The 18,127-nt window shown below is 42.0% G+C and overlaps 2 protein-coding genes across 7 annotated transcripts in view; one reads left to right on the top strand and one right to left on the bottom strand.

The window, feature by feature from the left end:
- The window catches only part of LOC109856574 (transcription factor kayak), a 32,662-nt gene extending 18,249 nt beyond the window's left edge, over positions 1 to 14,413 (top strand). For 2 of the 3 annotated variants that reach the window (XM_020431998.1, XM_020431999.1), the window contains exons 2-3: positions 11,688 to 12,119; positions 12,291 to 14,413. In XM_020431998.1, coding sequence (XP_020287587.1) covers positions 11,688 to 12,119; positions 12,291 to 12,866 — 1,008 coding nt within the window. In that variant the 3' untranslated portion in view covers positions 12,867 to 14,413. Of the gene's footprint in view, positions 1 to 5,408; positions 5,871 to 11,687; positions 12,120 to 12,290 lie in introns of those variants that run through there. The other variant, XM_020432000.1, reaches the window with a different exon arrangement.
- LOC109856573 (ribosome-releasing factor 2, mitochondrial) lies at positions 13,933 to 17,784 on the bottom strand. 4 transcript variants are annotated; one of them, XM_020431996.1, is made up of 5 exons: positions 17,697 to 17,784; positions 17,115 to 17,340; positions 15,253 to 17,027; positions 14,702 to 14,848; positions 13,933 to 14,614 (listed from the first exon to the last, which is right to left on the bottom strand). In XM_020431996.1, exons 2-5 carry the CDS (start codon positions 17,266 to 17,268, stop codon positions 14,453 to 14,455), a joined length of 2,238 nt encoding a protein of 745 aa, XP_020287585.1. In that variant the 5' UTR covers positions 17,269 to 17,340; positions 17,697 to 17,784; the 3' UTR covers positions 13,933 to 14,452. The 4 variants fall into 4 exon arrangements, with proteins under 4 accessions (XP_020287585.1, XP_020287582.1, XP_020287583.1 ...); XM_020431993.1 differs by lacking the exon at positions 17,697 to 17,784 and adding an exon at positions 17,630 to 17,693; XM_020431994.1 differs by lacking the exon at positions 17,697 to 17,784 and adding an exon at positions 17,489 to 17,686.
- Positions 17,785 to 18,127: the final 343 nt, after the last annotated feature.

Genomic DNA, 18,127 nt, shown 5'->3' with positions numbered 1-18,127 from the left:
GCCTATCGAATTCACCGCAAGGTCGGCAACGATGGCGACGTTTTCTCGCGCGCGCACGCACGCGTCGTGACGTCAAGAGGATTGTCAGAAACGCGCCTCGTTTCGTTTCTGTGAAAGGAAACGCGCGATTCCAGGTTAGGTCGTCGCTTGGTATCGAGACGATAGTTTCACGAACAGGCACGAGGTCGTCTCTGTTGCGTTTCGAGGTGAGTCGAAAAATCATTCCCATTTTAGGCTATTGCGAAAAAAAAAGAGAAGTCTATCTCGACGCCGCGCGCGTCCTTGTGCGGCTTCGTCTCCGCCGCCGCCGCCGCCGCGCGCTCGCACGGCAGCGCGCACCGATAATGAATTTTATTCGAAGCGCGAATTTCACTCTGCGCTCGATTCAGCGGGCGAAGTTAATTTCCTGTGATCGTTGCGATATTTTTCGCACGGTCCGTTTCGCGCGGGTGGCGATTCGGTTTTTTTTTTGTTTTTTTGTTTTTTTCCTCAATCGCGCCGCCATCGTTCACGCTTCGTGACGTGGTTCGTAGCCGTTTCACCGCGAAAAATTGTCGCGGATGTTGGGAAATCCCCCGAACTCCTCCGATCTTTGTCCGGCCATTGTGGAGGGAAGTGGAGCAGGGAGGGGAGAAGAAGAGATAATGATTACACGCGCGTTTAGTTTCTACCGCCTTTGTTATCGCTCCAGCTATTTCTCCGCCAGTTTTTTTTTTTTCTGTTTGTTGCTTCTCTCCGCCGTTTGCACTTTAGACTCGCTCGGTTCCATTTCGTACGCGCGCAATGTCGTTCACGTAAGCGCGTTTTTTTTAACAATCAAATAGCCGGACTTTCCTACCTTTCACGTTTAATGGAAATATGCCACTCGCGTGAATATTGATGGCTCAGAAGAAAAAACTTCCCGCGCGTGGCGACCTTTCAATTAAATTTCTAAGAACGGAAAAATTGCGTTAGATCGCGAGTTATTAGGATTTCTGTTGCACGCAGCGCAACAGACGCAATTTCACGACGATTAAAAATAAAGAAAAAAAAATTCATATATACTTCGCACGATGGCATCAGTCGTGTTGATTGACGTCACATCATGCTAGATAATCGTCGCATAATGGCACGTCTTTACGTGCATCTGCGCGACGATGGCGCGGCGACGCATCAAACTCTCTTCTAGCGCGTCCGTAAATGGCTCCATTATTTTAAAGAACTATATCTCGAAGTGATTTTCGACTATTTTCAGTCGTGACGCGCGATTTCTCTCTTTTTTTTTTCTCTCTCTCTCTCTCTCTCTTTCGAAAAATTGCACATCCACATTTCAAAATGTTTCTTCCGGGAAAACTCGAATCGCACGTGGCGTTGTATTTTTCTCGAGCATCGCGTAAACAAGCGTCTTTTAGTGTAGTTTCTTAATGTTTCAAACGCGGATAAAACAACTAGCGAGCAAAGAGAGACAAAGATAGAGAGAAGAAGTTCGCACTTTGCTGGTTGCGTAATCCCGGCATAAACTAGTTTTCGCTTCTCCCTGTTCAATATATATTTTACCTCGGTCGTTACACGTTTCGTCGTTAAAATAAACTTACGCGCGCGTTTTTCGATTACATTATTCTTTTTCTCTCGTAATTGCCGCGCGTTTGAATTTTTACCGCTCGCAAAAAAAAAAACCGGCGAGTTTTCACCGCAGATATGTTCTCTTTGCGCTTCGTATATACGTACGTAAACGCGCGTGTACCGCTCGCGTTATCGTGTTTACACATTCTTTGTTCTCTCGGCGCGTTTTGCCACTAGCGTATCGACACGTAAGTTAACACGCGTATCGTAAATGGAAACCTTCCCTTTACGGGGAAAACTCACGTTTTGAAACACAACGCATGTACATATGTACATACGTAACGATAGAAATACGTTATTTATTAGAAATTCTTGGAATTCTTTAATTCTGCTGTCAACAACAAAGTTTAATAATTCACCGGAGCGGAGTTACACAACACACACACACACACACACACACATATATATATATACGTGCGTACATATATATTTGCGCGCACTGGAAATATTTTTCTGTACATGGAACGCGTCCTGAAAAAAAAACGCGACGAGGCGAATTTGCGGCGTGGCGAACATTTTACATTCCGCTTGATCTTTTTCTTTCCCGTGTGTGTGTGTGTGCCGCGAGAATTGCGAAGTCGCGAGTGTCGCGAGAAGAAAGACGTTCAAGGTTCGCAAAACGGAAGCGGAGAAAAAAAAGTAGAGGTACAGATAGAGGTTTCCTTTGTTATCCCAAGGTTCTCGCTCGCGGTGTGGGCTTCGCGACCGCACTTTTTCCGGCGGTCCCCGCGGAAACGCACGCCGTGCTGCTCGCTTTTATATGTATTATTTACCACGTAATAACCGGTGACACGATTAATCGCGTGCGCGAAAGGGGCGGTCGGAGAAGAGAGAAAGAGAGAGAAGAGAGAGAGAGAGAGAGAAGAGAGAGAGAGAGAGAGAGAGAGAGAAGAGAGAGAGGGAGNAGAGAGAGAGAGAGAGAAGAGAGAGAGAGAGAGAGAGAGAGAGAAGAGAGAGAGGGAGAGAGAGAGAGGAGAGAGAAGAGAGAGAGGGAGAGAGAGAGAGGAGAGAGAATACTTCGACACACATAAATATTACAGCGCGCGGTTCTCGGCCGATGTCGATTTTACTGTTGTTTGTTACGCAATCGCGCGGTTGTATTACATACAAATAAGCGTAATCTTCAATCGCGATTCTTTCTCTCTCTCTAGATTAGCAGACTCGGACTAATAATGGATGTGATTCTCTAAGTCGGCCGCAATTTGCGCGTGTCATTTATCAATGTAAAAAAAATAACTGCGTTTTAATTCTTTCGCGAACTCAAAAATTCATCCACATGAATGGAAATAATATGCCGATGTAAGGAAAAAAAATAATAACAATTATATTAAAGATACAATGCTTAAGTTTTGAAATAACATGTAAATATATAGTGTTTTTGTGAAAAGTATAGGTATGAAAACTTTCTGGAAATGACCTGACAAAATTTATTGATATTTTCCTTGCCTAGTAGTTTGTTGACAGTAGTAGCATGGCAATCTTTCACGCACAATGGCCGTCGACGGTAGTGTTTGGCGTTGGGGAAGTCCGTGACAGGCTCGGCTGGTCAAACACGCGGATTGTTTATGGTAACCTGGCTGCCACATGTTTTCATATCACGGCGAGATAAGCTGGTTTTTAATGTCTGTCTCGTGTTCACAGAGAGAGAGAGAGAGAGAGAGAAAGAGTTCTCTTTCCGAATGATACGAAAGCGAACGAGACGCGTTTGATTTCTTGGCGATCGTAAACTCGTTAAAAATTCGATTTGCCTCTTTGTTACAAAAATCGTCGATTTATTAATCGATTTATTATCGACGAGCGTGTAATGTTCGTTAATTTTATTAATATCTTAATTCTTTTTGTATCCGAATAATTGCGAGTAGATAGAATATTATCTCTGTGCCAGTATTTGTATCCAACTCGAAAATTTTTCCAGAAAAAACAGTTTTAGGAATATTTGTACGAATATGTGATATACATTTCACGTGTCGTCCTGGCGCCACATCAACACAGTAAAAACTCGTGCGTCAAAATGTAGAACTTTTCTTGTGTTACGACATTTTGATTATTACTTCAATGTAAAATTAACATAATACTGATATGTTTATTATTTTTTTAATCTTTTCACGTGTTAAATTTATGTTAACTTCACAAATTAACATTTTTTGCATGTCATTTAAAAATGGAATATTGTTTAAGTGCTTTTAACACAATGATTTAAATTAATCTAGATGTCTCAAAGTCAATTTAACATACTAAAAAAATTTTAAAAATTTTTGGCCACATTGTATAAACTAAAATGTTTTATTAACATTTTTTTACGAGTTACTACTGCAACTACTGTTTTGTGTAGTTTTAATTATTTTATATGTTATTTTTACATCACGCTTACAGTCAAAATAACAAATATAAATGTAAAGTGTTGTGTCAAGTATTTGACTTTACTAGTTTGTCAATAAGTGACTCACAACGAATGAGTTATTTTAACGTAAAATTTAGAGTGGACCTCCTGGAACATGCAGAAAATGTTAAAATTACCATTTTTTTTTTTACTGTGAACTTATTCTCTCAACAACACGAGAAACCCACATCCGTGTTGAAAGTGTCCAACACGACAGATAAACAACTTTATCAAATATTAACGCAACTATTTTTAACCTTTTCATTCTCGCTTGTTTCTTCGTGACATTAAAAACAGTGCATAAATTATGCGCTTAATAAAAAAAACGTAAAATATTATACATGTTCTTCGCAAATGTAAAATATACATGTTTTTCAAATATATTTTTTTTTTTTTCAACGTTTATTTCGTTGAAGTATCCGATCAAAGATATTGATTGCCTAATTTATTTATCTCGATGTTTATTTGATCAAAATAATCAATATATGTATTTTCTCGGCCTGGATAGTCCCCCCCCTCTGCATTTTCTCGATGCAAGATGCGCCGATCATTAAATTCGCGCGATTACCGATCCTTCGGGATAGTGAAGCGTTGAAACGCTTGAGATCGCGTCGACGGTCGAGATTTGGCGCGGGTCCAAAGTCGACGAATCCGCGCCGTCGGCGCGTCGACGACAAACAACCTTAACACAGGTGTTAAACTTAGAAACCGAACTAATTAAGACTCCTCTAGACAAGCGGCCGCGTAACAGGGATTTTCTGATTTCTGAGCGGGAAAACCACCGATCCCGGTGACAGAGTCGTTAGAAATGCCGTTTCACTTTCGAAACTTTAATGCGGCACTGACGCAAATCGTGACTTTTATACGTTGCGTAAAAACGCGATCGAAAACAAAAATTGTATATCTTGCATGTAAATTCAATTTAAACAATTAATCGCGTTCAACTTTTTTTTAACATTTATAATTGCGCGAAATGACTTTTGAAAAAGTGAAATCACAATTTTAATTGCTGCCAAAACTTGCCGATTCGAGCATTTTCGCACGGCTTCGGGTTTCGGGAAGCTATCGTGTGCAAGTCAGAAAACATGTCGGAGCACATTCTGCTGCAGATAAATGAAAAACCAGTTTGTGACACCGTTACAAAGACAAAAACGAGTCACAGGTGACAAGGTTCCGTGATTCTGGACGCAACTTTAGGAAGGATTTACGATCATTTTTTTCGCGGTCAGTGGTCCACGCACACCAAGATCTGACGCGAATCCGCAAAAAACGATCGTTTTTGTCTCCGCGGTAGTTCCTCTCTGACTCGTCGAGAGTTTAAACGCGCGAAGAGCGCGCATACTTGAAATTCGGTGGCTATTTTTAGGAAGAGTTTCGTCGTCGCGTAAGGCCACGACGAGAAGCGGCGTCGGCGTCGCTCGCTCGCTCGCTCGCTCAGTGTTAAAGAGGCGTCGGTGGAGGACGCAGTGGACAACAACGACAACGACGACGACGACAAACTCTCTTCTTCGAGTGAGAAGAATACGACCGGTGGTGCGAGGATAAAGAAAAGGGGGTGCGCCAAGGCAAAACAAGAGACGACACACCGACGCGCACACCGACGCCCGAACGATCTTTACGAACGAACGATCGACTGGGAGATACATTTGTTACTTTCAATTTTCTTTCTACTTTTCCGATCTTCTCTTCCCTTTTCCTTTTTCCCTCTAATTGACTTTTTTTTCTTTCCCAATATCTCCCGCTATCTCACCGTCACATTTTTGACGACGAACAAACGAATATAACACACTGAAACGAATAACCGATTCCTCGAGCAATGGCCACCACCACTATGGACCCGATCGACATCGCGAACATTCTCGAGCAGGAACTGCTGCTTTATCAGCAGGTAATCGAGCGAAAAAAAATCGAGATTTTTGCGAACGATATTTGTTCGAGAAACAAGCAATGCGGAGATGTATGTATTCGTAATTTTTGACACCACCGTTTCGAACCACCGAATCCAATTTCAGAGCATTCGAGTGTCGCTTGCGACGTGATTACCGTCTTTTTTATAACTTTCTAAAGAAAAGTTCTCTCTCTCTCTCTCTCTTTCTCTCTCTCTCTCTCTCTCTCTCTCTCTCTCTCTCTCTCGGATGTTTCTCCATTATCTACCGTTTATTCATTCTTCGAATGTTCAATAAATATCGCGGATAAGAGAAACCGGGAAAATATTTACCGCGCGCGGCGATATCCGATCTCATTGTGATCGCGGTTCGAATGAAGCGGCTCTTTATCGCCCACGGAAAGAGTCTCGAAGAGGACGTTTATACGGGCGGAGATCGCGCGGCTTCGTGTAACGATACGTTCCTAATCTGAAAATAAACGCGACGAGACGGGGAGGGGGGGGGGACCTCTCTTTCTGCGGCACACGCGCGTTTTTCTCGCGTTTCATTCACTTCGGAGCGCTCGATTAATTTCGCGGAATCGTCTCGATCGCGCGAAACTCGCGCCGGAAAGACAAAGTCGACCTGTCGCGCTTTTAAGGTTGTATTCAGGGTAAGATCTCAGTCAAAAGTTTAAGACACACACATATCGTAAACCGAACCTATTTTAATATTTAGATAATACTTGTTTGCTGGAAAAGTATTATTTGTACTAAAATAAGTTTAAAAAAACTATTATACTTTTAATGACTACGGAAAAGTTTTTCCGTATATATATATTTTGTGCCATTTTAATGTTCACTTTTGATACTTTTGAGTAGGATTATACCTTACTTGCAACGTAAGATAAATAAAAAACTGGAAATGTATTAATCATAAAAGTTTGTTAAAATGTAACAATTGATGTATAAAATTACAAATATATAGTTGTTTCATGTATATTAAATATATATTGTTATTAATTTTAGCAAAATATAAATTTATATTTTACGTGATATTCTCGAAATGACTATATTTTCAAGTGGAATTTGTTTTTAAGATATTTATTAACAACTGCAAAAAGTTTCAGAGTTACGGCATATTTACATCTACAGTTATTTTTTAATTTATATCAGAATATCGTGAAATTCCGTAAGGACTCGTGTTAAATTAAAATCGTACTAACTTTTTAACAAGGCTCGCAAAGAAGCTGAAATTTTGCACAATATTTTTTTTAAATATTATCTACTGACTGGCAAAATTTGAATAATCTGGCATATCTTTTATCTTACTCTGAATACAACTTTAAATAAATCGCGATCGAGTCGAGAAATGCAAACGCGAGACGCGTATTTTACTCGACGAGCGCTTTCCTAGCTTTGTAAGCTTGAAGAAAGGGAAAAGAACACGTTTTGCCCGGTCGGAGCGAACGTTTCAGCCTCGAGTCCGGCTTTTATGCGAGATGATGATTGCGATGCGAAAACGAGCGGAGAGAATTGTGCAACGTTGTGCAATATCGTTGGAGGTTCCACCCGCCACGGTGAAACCGCGTCTCGCGAGTGTAGCTTACCGAGAATCGTTTACGCGATCGTGTTTGACAGAATTCGCTAGAAATCGCGCGATGTGAAATTTTAATCTTCCGATCTGATCGGACTGATCTTCTCTCGATTTTTACAAATTTTTACAGACGCGCGTTTAGATCATTCGGCACGAATACGCTATATGTATAATCGGTTAATAGTTATTGATAACACAGTTAATCGCGTGCAGCGAGATAACGAGATTTCGCTGATGCGTGAATTTTCTTTGAATCATCTAATAGAGGAGATAAAATGTTCCGTTCAAAGAGCCTCGCGAACACACAAAATTGCAAAACGTTTCAATTATTATTATTAGACCGGCCGACACACACGCGAAGGCCATTAATCTGCATGTCCGAAGAAACGCTCCTAACAAATATCGTCAATTAATTCAACGCTGGCACGATTACAAGATAAACGCGAGATGATGAGATCTAATGTGTTTTGAATTTTCAAACACTCTTTCTCTCTCTTCCCTCTTCCTAGAAACTAAATTTTCATTCAGAAATTATTGTTCATTTTATAAATTTATGTAGAAACCATAATTTTTTTTGAACTACGAAACAAAACGATGAAAAAAAGAAAGATGTACTTTAATCTCTGTAATTTAATTTCTGATAACAAATAATTGTTGCGCTCCCTCTTCATAACGTTGTACAATCATTTGCGATCAAACGTGTGTCGGATGTAGGTGAGCTTTTATAAATTCGACGAAGCGATCTCGATTATATTACCGTGTGATCGCGCGGATGCGCCCTCGGTCACGATAGCGTGGCGGGTGCACATTAGCGGGTTTGCTTTTTGGATTCGATCGCGCAATTAAGCCCGTAAACGTTTCTCTCGCCTCTGGAAGCGACGCTCTTCTAGGCGAGGGATCTATTTTCCGCGGTGTAGAATTACCGCGACGATGCGATGTGGGCGCGTTCGTTCGTTCGTTCGTTCGTTTCGCTTGCTCGCTCGCTCGCTCGCTCGCTCGTTCTCGCTTTTGCGCGTTTCTTCCTTCGTCTTTCGTTTCGCGGCAAATCGAGCGAGAACGAGCGCGCGCGCCCATTATCTTTGCCGGCGTTTATAATACGCAGTCGTTTTCGCAGATTTTCTGGTGGCTGATTATCGCCCTTTGTCCGCAGACTCTCTCGGCAACGCGTGCTCAGGGCAGATTAGAGAAGAACATACGTACATATATTTATTTATAGAATCGTGGAGCGCGCGCGCGCGCGTCCGCTGCTACGTGTCCGGCATAACGTGTGCGCGCGTGTCCGTCGTCGTCGTCGTCGTCGTCGCGCGCACACACGCGTGTACGTGCACACACAGTGTACGTACGGAGGAGAAGCGAGCGAGGAACCGCATCGCGAAACGGAAGACCGCGTGTGCATGCCAACAGACGTCGGCTTTGTGGAAAAAAAACGCGACGTCGCGCGCGTGCGTTCTCGCGCGTCCGTCCCCCAGAAGAGAAAATTTCTGCTGAAACTCAAGATTAACAAAATGGCAATTCGCGTAATTTTTATCGAAATGTCAAAAGAGTATTGCGACATAAGACTCGTAGCAATTTGTAAGAATTTTTTCTCACAGTTCGAAACTTTATTACGTTTCGTTTCTATAAATTATCTTCTATGTGTTTTATACCGAAATAAACTCCTATTTACGACGAACTTGCCAAAGCGAGGTCGTCGCACGTGTGAAAATGATTCACGTAATGCGAAGAAATGAGTCGAATGATGCACGGCGTGTGTAAGTGATAACTTGTTTGCGAACAAAGTTCAAATGATGTGACAAACAATGCGAGACAAGGTGAATGGCCTGAAGGTCGTCGATAATGGCCGGAAATCGTTGATGACAAATTGAAAAATTATTTGGTATTTGGTTTTTCTTTTATTAGATCTCTCATATACGAGATGCAAGTATAGCATCCTATATGAATTTTAGAATTGTTATTACAATTCGAATTTCACGTGTAAAAATTTACACGTGAACACGTATATATGTATATATATACACGTATAATTTCCGCACAACACCTAGCGAACGGCTCTCATGACCGAATATATATTTATTAGTTTGGAAACTTCGGAGCCTTAAAGATTCTTTAATTAATTAATTGAAAACTTATCATCAGCAAAAATGTCTTTTTTTCTTCTTATTTTTATCAAAAAGAAAATTTCTCAAAAATAAATTTCTATTGTCAAAATATAAATAATGCGTAAAAAAAAAAAAAAAAAAAAAAACAGAAATGCCACATCTATGTGTTTGCTGTACACTCTCCTATCGATTTGCGAGAGTTGGTTCGATTTTAAAGCAAACATCATTCGATAAAAAAAATATCGCCTTGTTTTACTCTCGCGCGGAGTTTTGTCTTTTGATATCTATGTAGTAAACACGCAATGTGCGAAGTTCGGTTTTGAACGGTCGTAAAATTGTTGTTCATCGTGTGCCAAACGCGAGGTGTCGCAAAGGACATCGGTAATAAATGAAAGATAATCGATTCTAGAGAACTAGTTGATCACAAAGATTTGACGTAAAGACTTCGTTGTCGCTGACGCAAAAAACATGACGTGCATTCACATGGTAGAATGTTTAGCTCGATAAATAACGCTGACATTTTCGACCGATCGATCTTCGACGTACGTCAAGTCAGACAAAAGTTCCGGGAATAATTGACTTTTGGCGTTTTTACGCGCGCGGGACCGAAATGCCGGCAGCGGTCTTTTGACGTCGCCGCGCGAACGGAACATGATTTGGTAACGCCCAAGTTTAACGCTCCGGACATTCCTGAGATTGCCGCCGTGCGCGCGCGATGGGCGAGAGAGAAGCAGCAGCTCCGGTCGGTGGGTGGCGCGCGACGCTTGAAATCGGCCGTGTGTGTTCCGAGAGAGCTATGCTAAGTAATTTTAGCGATGACACTTTAAAGCGGTTGCCTACGATATTTTCTTTCGTCACGGATGCGCCGGGAGAGAGATGCATCGATCGATGTGACTGAATCGGATGGTTCATTCCACGTGGTCGTCTCTTTTTATATGCGAACCGCGCATCGCGTTTCAAAAGAAATGACCGAAGAAATAAACCGCGATTGAGACGCGCGAAATGTATCGATCAATTTCAATTGATCGATACAAAAAAGTGTGCTATTTTTAAAACCAATTCAGAAAATTGTTTCGTTTCTTTATTATAAATGTTTTCTTACCTTGTTATCTTCGAAAAATACGTATTCGACATCGTTTTGACACGTTACTTTGCGTACGTAATAATTTTGTTTGTTAGTGTACATTCCTCCTTAAAACGTACGCAACGCGATATTTTTCACCGACACGGCGACGACCTTCATTAGCGAGATGGCAATTCGTAATTTTAGAAATGATAGCGAGCCTCGTGTGTCTTCTCTGCGCGCGCGAGAGAGCGAAGGACATGCCTTCTCTCTTCTCCTTCCTGCGTCCTTTTGTGCTTTCTGGGAAACGCGCATCGCGTATAGATTACGTTCCCGACCGGCGATTGGACAGTGCGATAATGGCGCGCGAGGTTGTCGCTACGTGAGCTGCGACTCGAGGTGCTCGTTAATATATTGTTTGCGGTTAGCGAGAGACGGCGGTTCCGACAAAGTTTGTTTCTCTCTCTCTCTCTCTCCCCCTCTTTCTCGGTGAAACCGTTGGTAAGTTCGGATGACCGCGAATTCTTTTTGCCGTCCTTACCGCCGATCGCTGCCGTATGAAAATAACGCTTTTAATTCGAGGCGAAATTACCAGCATTGCGCAACGTCATCAACGCAGGCACGTGCGCGCGCCTCGAGTCGCTATTAAATTACCGCGACGAGAGGAGCGCGAGGAAAGAATCACAAAAAGCTGTACATGAATTATAATCGCAAACTGCATCGCTTGTACTTTCGACGACGATACACGCGTCTTCGGGATTGTAACTCGAACCATCTGATACGGCGGTGATACGTTATCGACTAGCATTGGATATTTTTATCGAGCCATCTTGGCCGAGATTAACTCCGACTGATATCGACCTGAAAAGTCGGAGATATCGCTCCTCCGTTAGTATCAGTTTCTTCCCGAACGAACAAAATAACGTCAGAAAAACTTTGCGTCGCAGAACAAATTTTTTCATGCAAAAACAAATATTTTTATCCTCGTGAAAATTACGAGCTTCTTCTTGTAAAAAAAAAAAAAAAAAGAAGAAAGAGTGACATAGTTTTTAACTGACGTCTACGTTATTTTTGTGTTATAGCTGGTGTCTCTGGACGGACTGCACAGCGGAGTGCCGACCAGGACGACGCCGACGCTAACGCCGACCACCCTCCGCAGCATCGAGCAAACGTTCCTGGAACTGACAAACGAGTCGGCGTCGCACAGTCGCGAGGCCGGTTTCGTCCCGCCTTTAGTCGAACCCTCGCAGCCGACTCCGGCACAGACGCAGAACACGACGGCGACGCATCTTTTGGTACCCACAACGACCACCGTCGTCGAGGGTCAACAACAGACGCAGCCGCAACCGCAGCAGCCCGCGATTAGACGCAACATGGGCGGCAGAAGACCCACCCGAACGGTCGGGATGACCCCCGAGGAGGAGGAAAGGCGACAGATCCGGCGCGAGAGGAACAAGATGGCAGCGGCGAGATGCCGCAAGCGAAGAATGGACCACACCAATGCCCTACTCGAAGTGAGTGCCGACTATTTATGAATTTAGACGACGTGTGAGTTCGTCGTGTGCGGTGGGATCCGATCAGGAATTCCAATCTCTCGCTCATAAGACGATTTGCAAATTATTCAAAGTGACAAATGTATCGTTACAAAAAATAAAAAGACATTATAGGATATTTTATGTTTATAGGAGACCGAGGGCTTGGAACAGAAAAAGCAAAGCTTGCAAGACGAGATTCAGGCGCTGCAGCAAACCAAAGATGAGCTGGAATTCATCTTGGAGGCTCACAGAGCTGTTTGCCGTCGCTCATTGCGCTCCACATCGCCGCCGGACGTAAAGCCGGTGATCAAGGCCGATCTCCCGAGCGACGATCAGTTCATCACCGCCGCCGCCGAGACTGTGAAGGACGACGCGTCGACAGTGCCGGTGACAACGTCACGACCTAACAGACCCAACTCGCTGCCGGTCGGATTGGACAACAACAACAGACTGAATTCCCTGTCGCTAGATAGACCGGACACCCTCGCTTTCAAAGTGGAGACACCGGCCTTCATGAAACCGTCGATGGACGTTGGTGGAATGCCGATCACCACCCCGACCAGCGGCATACCGTTCAACTTCGAGTCCCTGATGGAAGGCGGCACGGGCCTCACGCCGGTCTCCGGCACGCCCCTGATACCGTCGTGCTCGACGCAACAGAGAAACAACCTGTCCGCCGTAGATCTCAGTTCCCCGGACGCGAATCCGAAGCTCGTGAGCTTGTGACGCCACGAAGACATGGAAGAGCACGGATCGCGAGAAGAAAACGATCCCGAATGAGAATAGAATGTGTACCATGACGCGAAGGAAGTTTTATTAATCTTTCTCTGGAAGGGAGAGCAGAAGTATTATTATACGCGTGCTCTTTACAACGAAATTTTTTCGGTCGCTCTTAAAAAAAGCTCTTCACGCGATTTTGCTTTTATTAGACAAATGCGATTTTTGTATGCATTTTTACAATCACGAAAAGATCGTTGTCCGTCTTTCAGGATTAGAACAAACATTTATAAATTATTTGTCTGTTAAAGAAAACAATAAGGATAATTTTAAAGATTGTTCTTACGCAAAAAAAAACAGAAAAAATAAAACGAGAAAAATTGTTACCATCGGTGATTTTTGCTACGAGCGCATTGATCGGAAATGGAATTCTTTCGTATTTGTAGATTTCAATGATCTTTGCAACGTAAGTCTCAGTATTTTGCCATTTGTGGACAGACGAGAAATGAATTCTTGTCAATAATTGAAAGTTTTGAAAAAATTTTCTTGTATTGATCTTATAAAGAAACAAAAAAACTTGTAACAATTATCTATATTGTTATTCGTTGCAACAAATTGTAAAAAAAACAGATACTTTTGAAGAGAGAACAGCGCCCAGCTATTTGCAATTTAAAAATAAAAAAAAATAAAAAAAAAAGAATAGAAATTGTCGCAGATATGATGCAATAATATGTCTGCGCAAGTGATACAAGTATATATTTAAAGTTTAAAGTAATAAATTAAGAATAACGTAAGATTCGTCATGTTTTTGTAAGCGATTCACACGGAAGATAAATACAATTTTATACCATACTTCTATACAGAGAGAGAGAGAGAGAAAATGAAAATTTTAGGATGTAAGGTTAAAAAAAAAAACAAAAAAAAACAAAAAAAACCCAAGTTTAGCTCAAACCTAAGTACATTGAGGAGTCGTAAGAGCTCATTGCGCTTAACATCGACAGCAGTTCGCATAAATTTGTGGATTCGATAAACACCTGTCGGACGTGGGTAAAAGTAGAGATTGAACGATCACAGGAATTTTACAGATCTCCAATGTATTCATTCTTTTTTGTTTTGCGTACATTCGTGTACGTACAAAAACTGAAGATCCTCGTTCACTACCTGCGACAAAAAATCGTTTTTATACATGCGACTGTTGTTTTTTTTTTTTTTCCAGTTTTTCACGCGACATTATTATAACATTTAATCCCTCCATACGATTATAATATATACACAACATACATGTATTTTACTATGTATGACATTTTGCATGATCTTAAGCAATATTAATATATTTGTACGCGACTGTTAAACTAGGACGCACGAAAATCACGAGACACACGGTGAGTTCTTTTTTAGTCGAGAGAAATTCTCCGATTTGATTGTTTTTTCGTGTTGTGCTTAGTGGTCGCTGTCGAAAATATATGGAGATTGTAACGCACCAATGATAAATGTTGCAATATATTTTGATTAGATTGAAAAAATAAAATTAATTAAAATTGAAATTCTCTTCTTTAGAAAATTCGTTACTTTTGTTGTTCTTCGTTATCCAAGATTCAGAATCCTCTGGCCTTTTCGATCGCCTCCTCCTCGTCAATGGCGCTCATTTGTTGATAGTGGTTGAACTCCAACGAAAATGTCGCGTTTCCCGACGTGACGATGCGCAGCGTTGTCGAATATCCCAATAATTCTGACAACGGCGCTAGATATCTCATTATCTGTAAAACAAAAAGCGAATGATTCAAAACAAATATTGAAATCGAAAAATTAAAATTTATTGCACAAATAGATTAGAATATGTTCACCTTATTGTTGCCACGCATGGCAATCTCTTGCATTTCCGCTCGTCTACGATTGAGATCATTATTGATATTTGAGGAATATTCCTCTGGTGCTACGATCTCCAATCGCATAATGGGTTCTAGTAATATGCTGTTTCCGTTTTGGAGTAACTGCACAAAAAATCCGTCAATACAAATAAGCAGAGACGATCAACAAGTCAATGAATTCGCACTAACTGATAAGTTCTAATTTCTTTTTCATGAGTTTGTTTGACTACACATGAAAAAAAATATTTGCGTTTGTTTCGCCACATGTGTTTGATTTTGAAATAGCTAAATAATTTAAATAATGCATGTAATATATCGTCCACTAAGCGACGAAATAGAAAAATAGAAGTGTTGTCACATCCGGGTGCGGTGTTAACTAATTCGAGCCGAGTTGTATTTTATTGTTAGCTAATAAATAGTGTTCTTTCTACAAAATTCTCGCATCTGTTATTTCAAAAGTCGCACCCGGACGTAACAGTATAGTCACAAAATAGACATTTATAAAATGTTTTATTACGTAAACTGACCTTTCGAATGCACTGCGAGGTGGCAGCAGAGACGATGGTGTCCGAAGTGCCACGCGTCACCTCCAACCAGTGCAGTTTAACACCGACGTTGACCACCGGGCAGCTCAACCTTACCCCGTGCAACAACGCGGCGTTCACGCCGTTCTTGATGGCGTTCATTATTCGCGGATGAATGGCGTCAATGTTCGATGCGTTGTCGGGAGTGGATCTGTCCAAGAGCAATTTCTCTTTTTCCTCGTAGTTGGGAATCAAGGACATAGTTATGCTAACGTGATGTTTTGTCTGACCGACTTTGTGTTCCAGGACCAGCGTATCTTTGATTGGATCTTGGACTGTTTCCTTATAGGCGATCTGCAAAGGGCCCAGGTCCACATCGATCTTGTACTCACTTCTGATCCTCTCCTTGATAATGTCTATATGCAGCTCGCCCATCCCCGAGAGAACAATCTGATCCGTATCTGATTCGATTTTCACGCGCAAACTGGGATCCTCTCTCTGCAACTCTTGTAGCGCGGTCTCGAGAGCGGATTGAGTTGACAGAGACGGCGGTTCAATGGAACAGAAGAACACCGGATCGGGCAGGTTGACTCCGGACGCGAAGAAGTTCCTCACGTAATCTGGCTGGTCCGGGTTTGCTTTCGACATGATTTGTTTGGCGCGATTGGCAGCAGACATGTTGCTCGTCACTAGGTCGCCTGTAACGGTACCTTTGAGTCCAGCTACGGCCGCGATATTGCCACGACTCACTTCGGCCACCTCCTCGTAGTCATCGGCGCATGCAATGTAAAGGCGCGTGCACTGTTCGCTCTGCTCGCGCGTCACGTTGTACAGCTTCTGGCTTTTCTTCATGCTGCCAGAGTAGATCCGGAAGAACGTTATCGGACCCCGTAGACTATCGTGAACGATTTTGAACACTCTAGCCGACAGATTGTTCTCGAAGCAACGATAAGGTTTCGAGTTGCTCACGTTCGCCGGTGATGGCAGATAGAGAACGACGCTGTCCATCAGAGGTTGAACCCCTGTATTCTTGTAGGAACTTCCCAATGTTACGGGCACGCCTTTTCTGCTCAAAGTGACTCTACGCAGAGAATCGACCAACATCTGCGGTTGCACGTTCTCCAGAGACTCTTGTTCTATGATAACATCAGCCAATTGATCGTCCAAGCTTGACAACTTGTCTGTCAATATCAACCGTTTCTCAGAAGCGATGTTCCACAGCTTTCCGTCGTCCTTTTCAGTCAGTTTCGTCTTGATCAAATTCATGCCCTGACACTTTTTGTCAAACATTAACTTTTCCATAGTTATCAGATCCACAATACCTTCTAGAACTCCCGCTTCTTTCACGGGGATGTGTATAGGTAACGTCTCTACGTTTAATTTAGATTCAATAGACCTTAAACTCATGTCAAAATCCGCGTCGGCTCTGTCCATTTTATTAACGTAAATAATCCGCGGTATATCGTATCTGTCCGCTTGTCTGGAAACCGTTATTGTTTGAGCTTCCACGCCAGCGGAACCGTCCAAGATCACAATCGCGCCGTCTAATATCTGCAGAGTTTGTTCGACTCCCATAGTGAAGTCGATATGACCGGGAGTGTCGATCAAGTTAAACCGATAGTCTTTCCAGTTAAACGAAACAGCGGCTGAGGTGATTGTTATTCCGCGTTGACGTTCCTGCTCCATGTAATCGGTCACGGTGTTCCCGTGATGCACCTCTCCCATATCTTTGATGAGACCCGAGTAGAACAACATTCGTTCGGTTGTTGTGGTTTTTCCTGAAAGAAAAATACACTTTTACGTGATCGTATCAGTTGGACAAAATTACTTTTAGTAGTGACGTTAGAGAAACAGTTTGCACTCACCAGCGTCAATATGGGCCAGTATACCAATGTTGCGTATTTTCGCGATTTCGCAATCCTTAATTTTGAATTCTCGCTCAGGAGGAGAAACGTTTTTGTGCACATACCGTGTTCGTAATCTGCACCACGATGTCTTTAAAAAGTTACGCTTCAACATTTTTTGTAGGCTTCTGTTCACAAAACACGGTGAAATGTTATGAAGTGACTTCTTTTTCCTCTTCTTCGGTGTCTGTTTGAGAACATACATGGTATCACTCTTTTGTATTCTTTGTTTTTACAATATTTTGTTTATATAAATTTTACTATTTAGATATTAGTTAAAAAACTTCTCAATATTTCCCAATTCTCTCGTTAATAATTTATTATAACAAAATAACCTGTTACTAGATACTACATTGCACATTTGATTACTTGTCAAAATTGTCAAAAACAACCAACTTTACACCAAACAAGTTTTGTGTGCAAAATCTTTTTCAGTGTTTTATTGTTTTAAGAAAAAGACGTAAAAGTAAACTGACACATCGTACACTTTTACAAGCGATTATCGACGCTTGTCCAAGTTCGAAAAACATGCATTGTACATACTTGTAGATAGATAGAAGACAGAGCAGCCACCAGGCGGTTTAACTTTGTCACTTGACCTCTTGTGAGAAGGGGAACGCTGTTGTCAGCACCGCCTGGAGTATCAGCTCCGAAATACAGCAAGTTTGAACCATAGACTTATATAATAGACGGAACATTGATATAACGAAGTTGAGAACAACATTAAAGGACAGAGATAGTGCTGGAGTAGTTGTCTCTCTCTCTTACAATAAGAGCGGTGGGGGACCAATCACCTTAAGATCCTCTCACCGCATAGACATACAGGGTGTTTCAGAACTATGGGATCAAACTTCTAGGGGTTATTCAGTGCAACAGTAGAAAACATTTGAGTATAGGGACCCATGTCCGGAAAAGTGTCACTACCGTACTACGGCCCTAAGACGCGTTAAAATTTAGAAAGACGATGAATTGCC

The sequence above is a fragment of the Pseudomyrmex gracilis genome, unplaced genomic scaffold (assembly GCF_002006095.1).
Source record: "Pseudomyrmex gracilis isolate BER0280 unplaced genomic scaffold, ASM200609v1 scaffold_124, whole genome shotgun sequence".
NCBI lineage: Eukaryota > Metazoa > Arthropoda > Insecta > Hymenoptera > Formicidae > Pseudomyrmex > Pseudomyrmex gracilis.
Note: the sequence above shows the minus strand (reverse complement) of the source record. Positions and strands in the feature narration are given on the sequence as shown.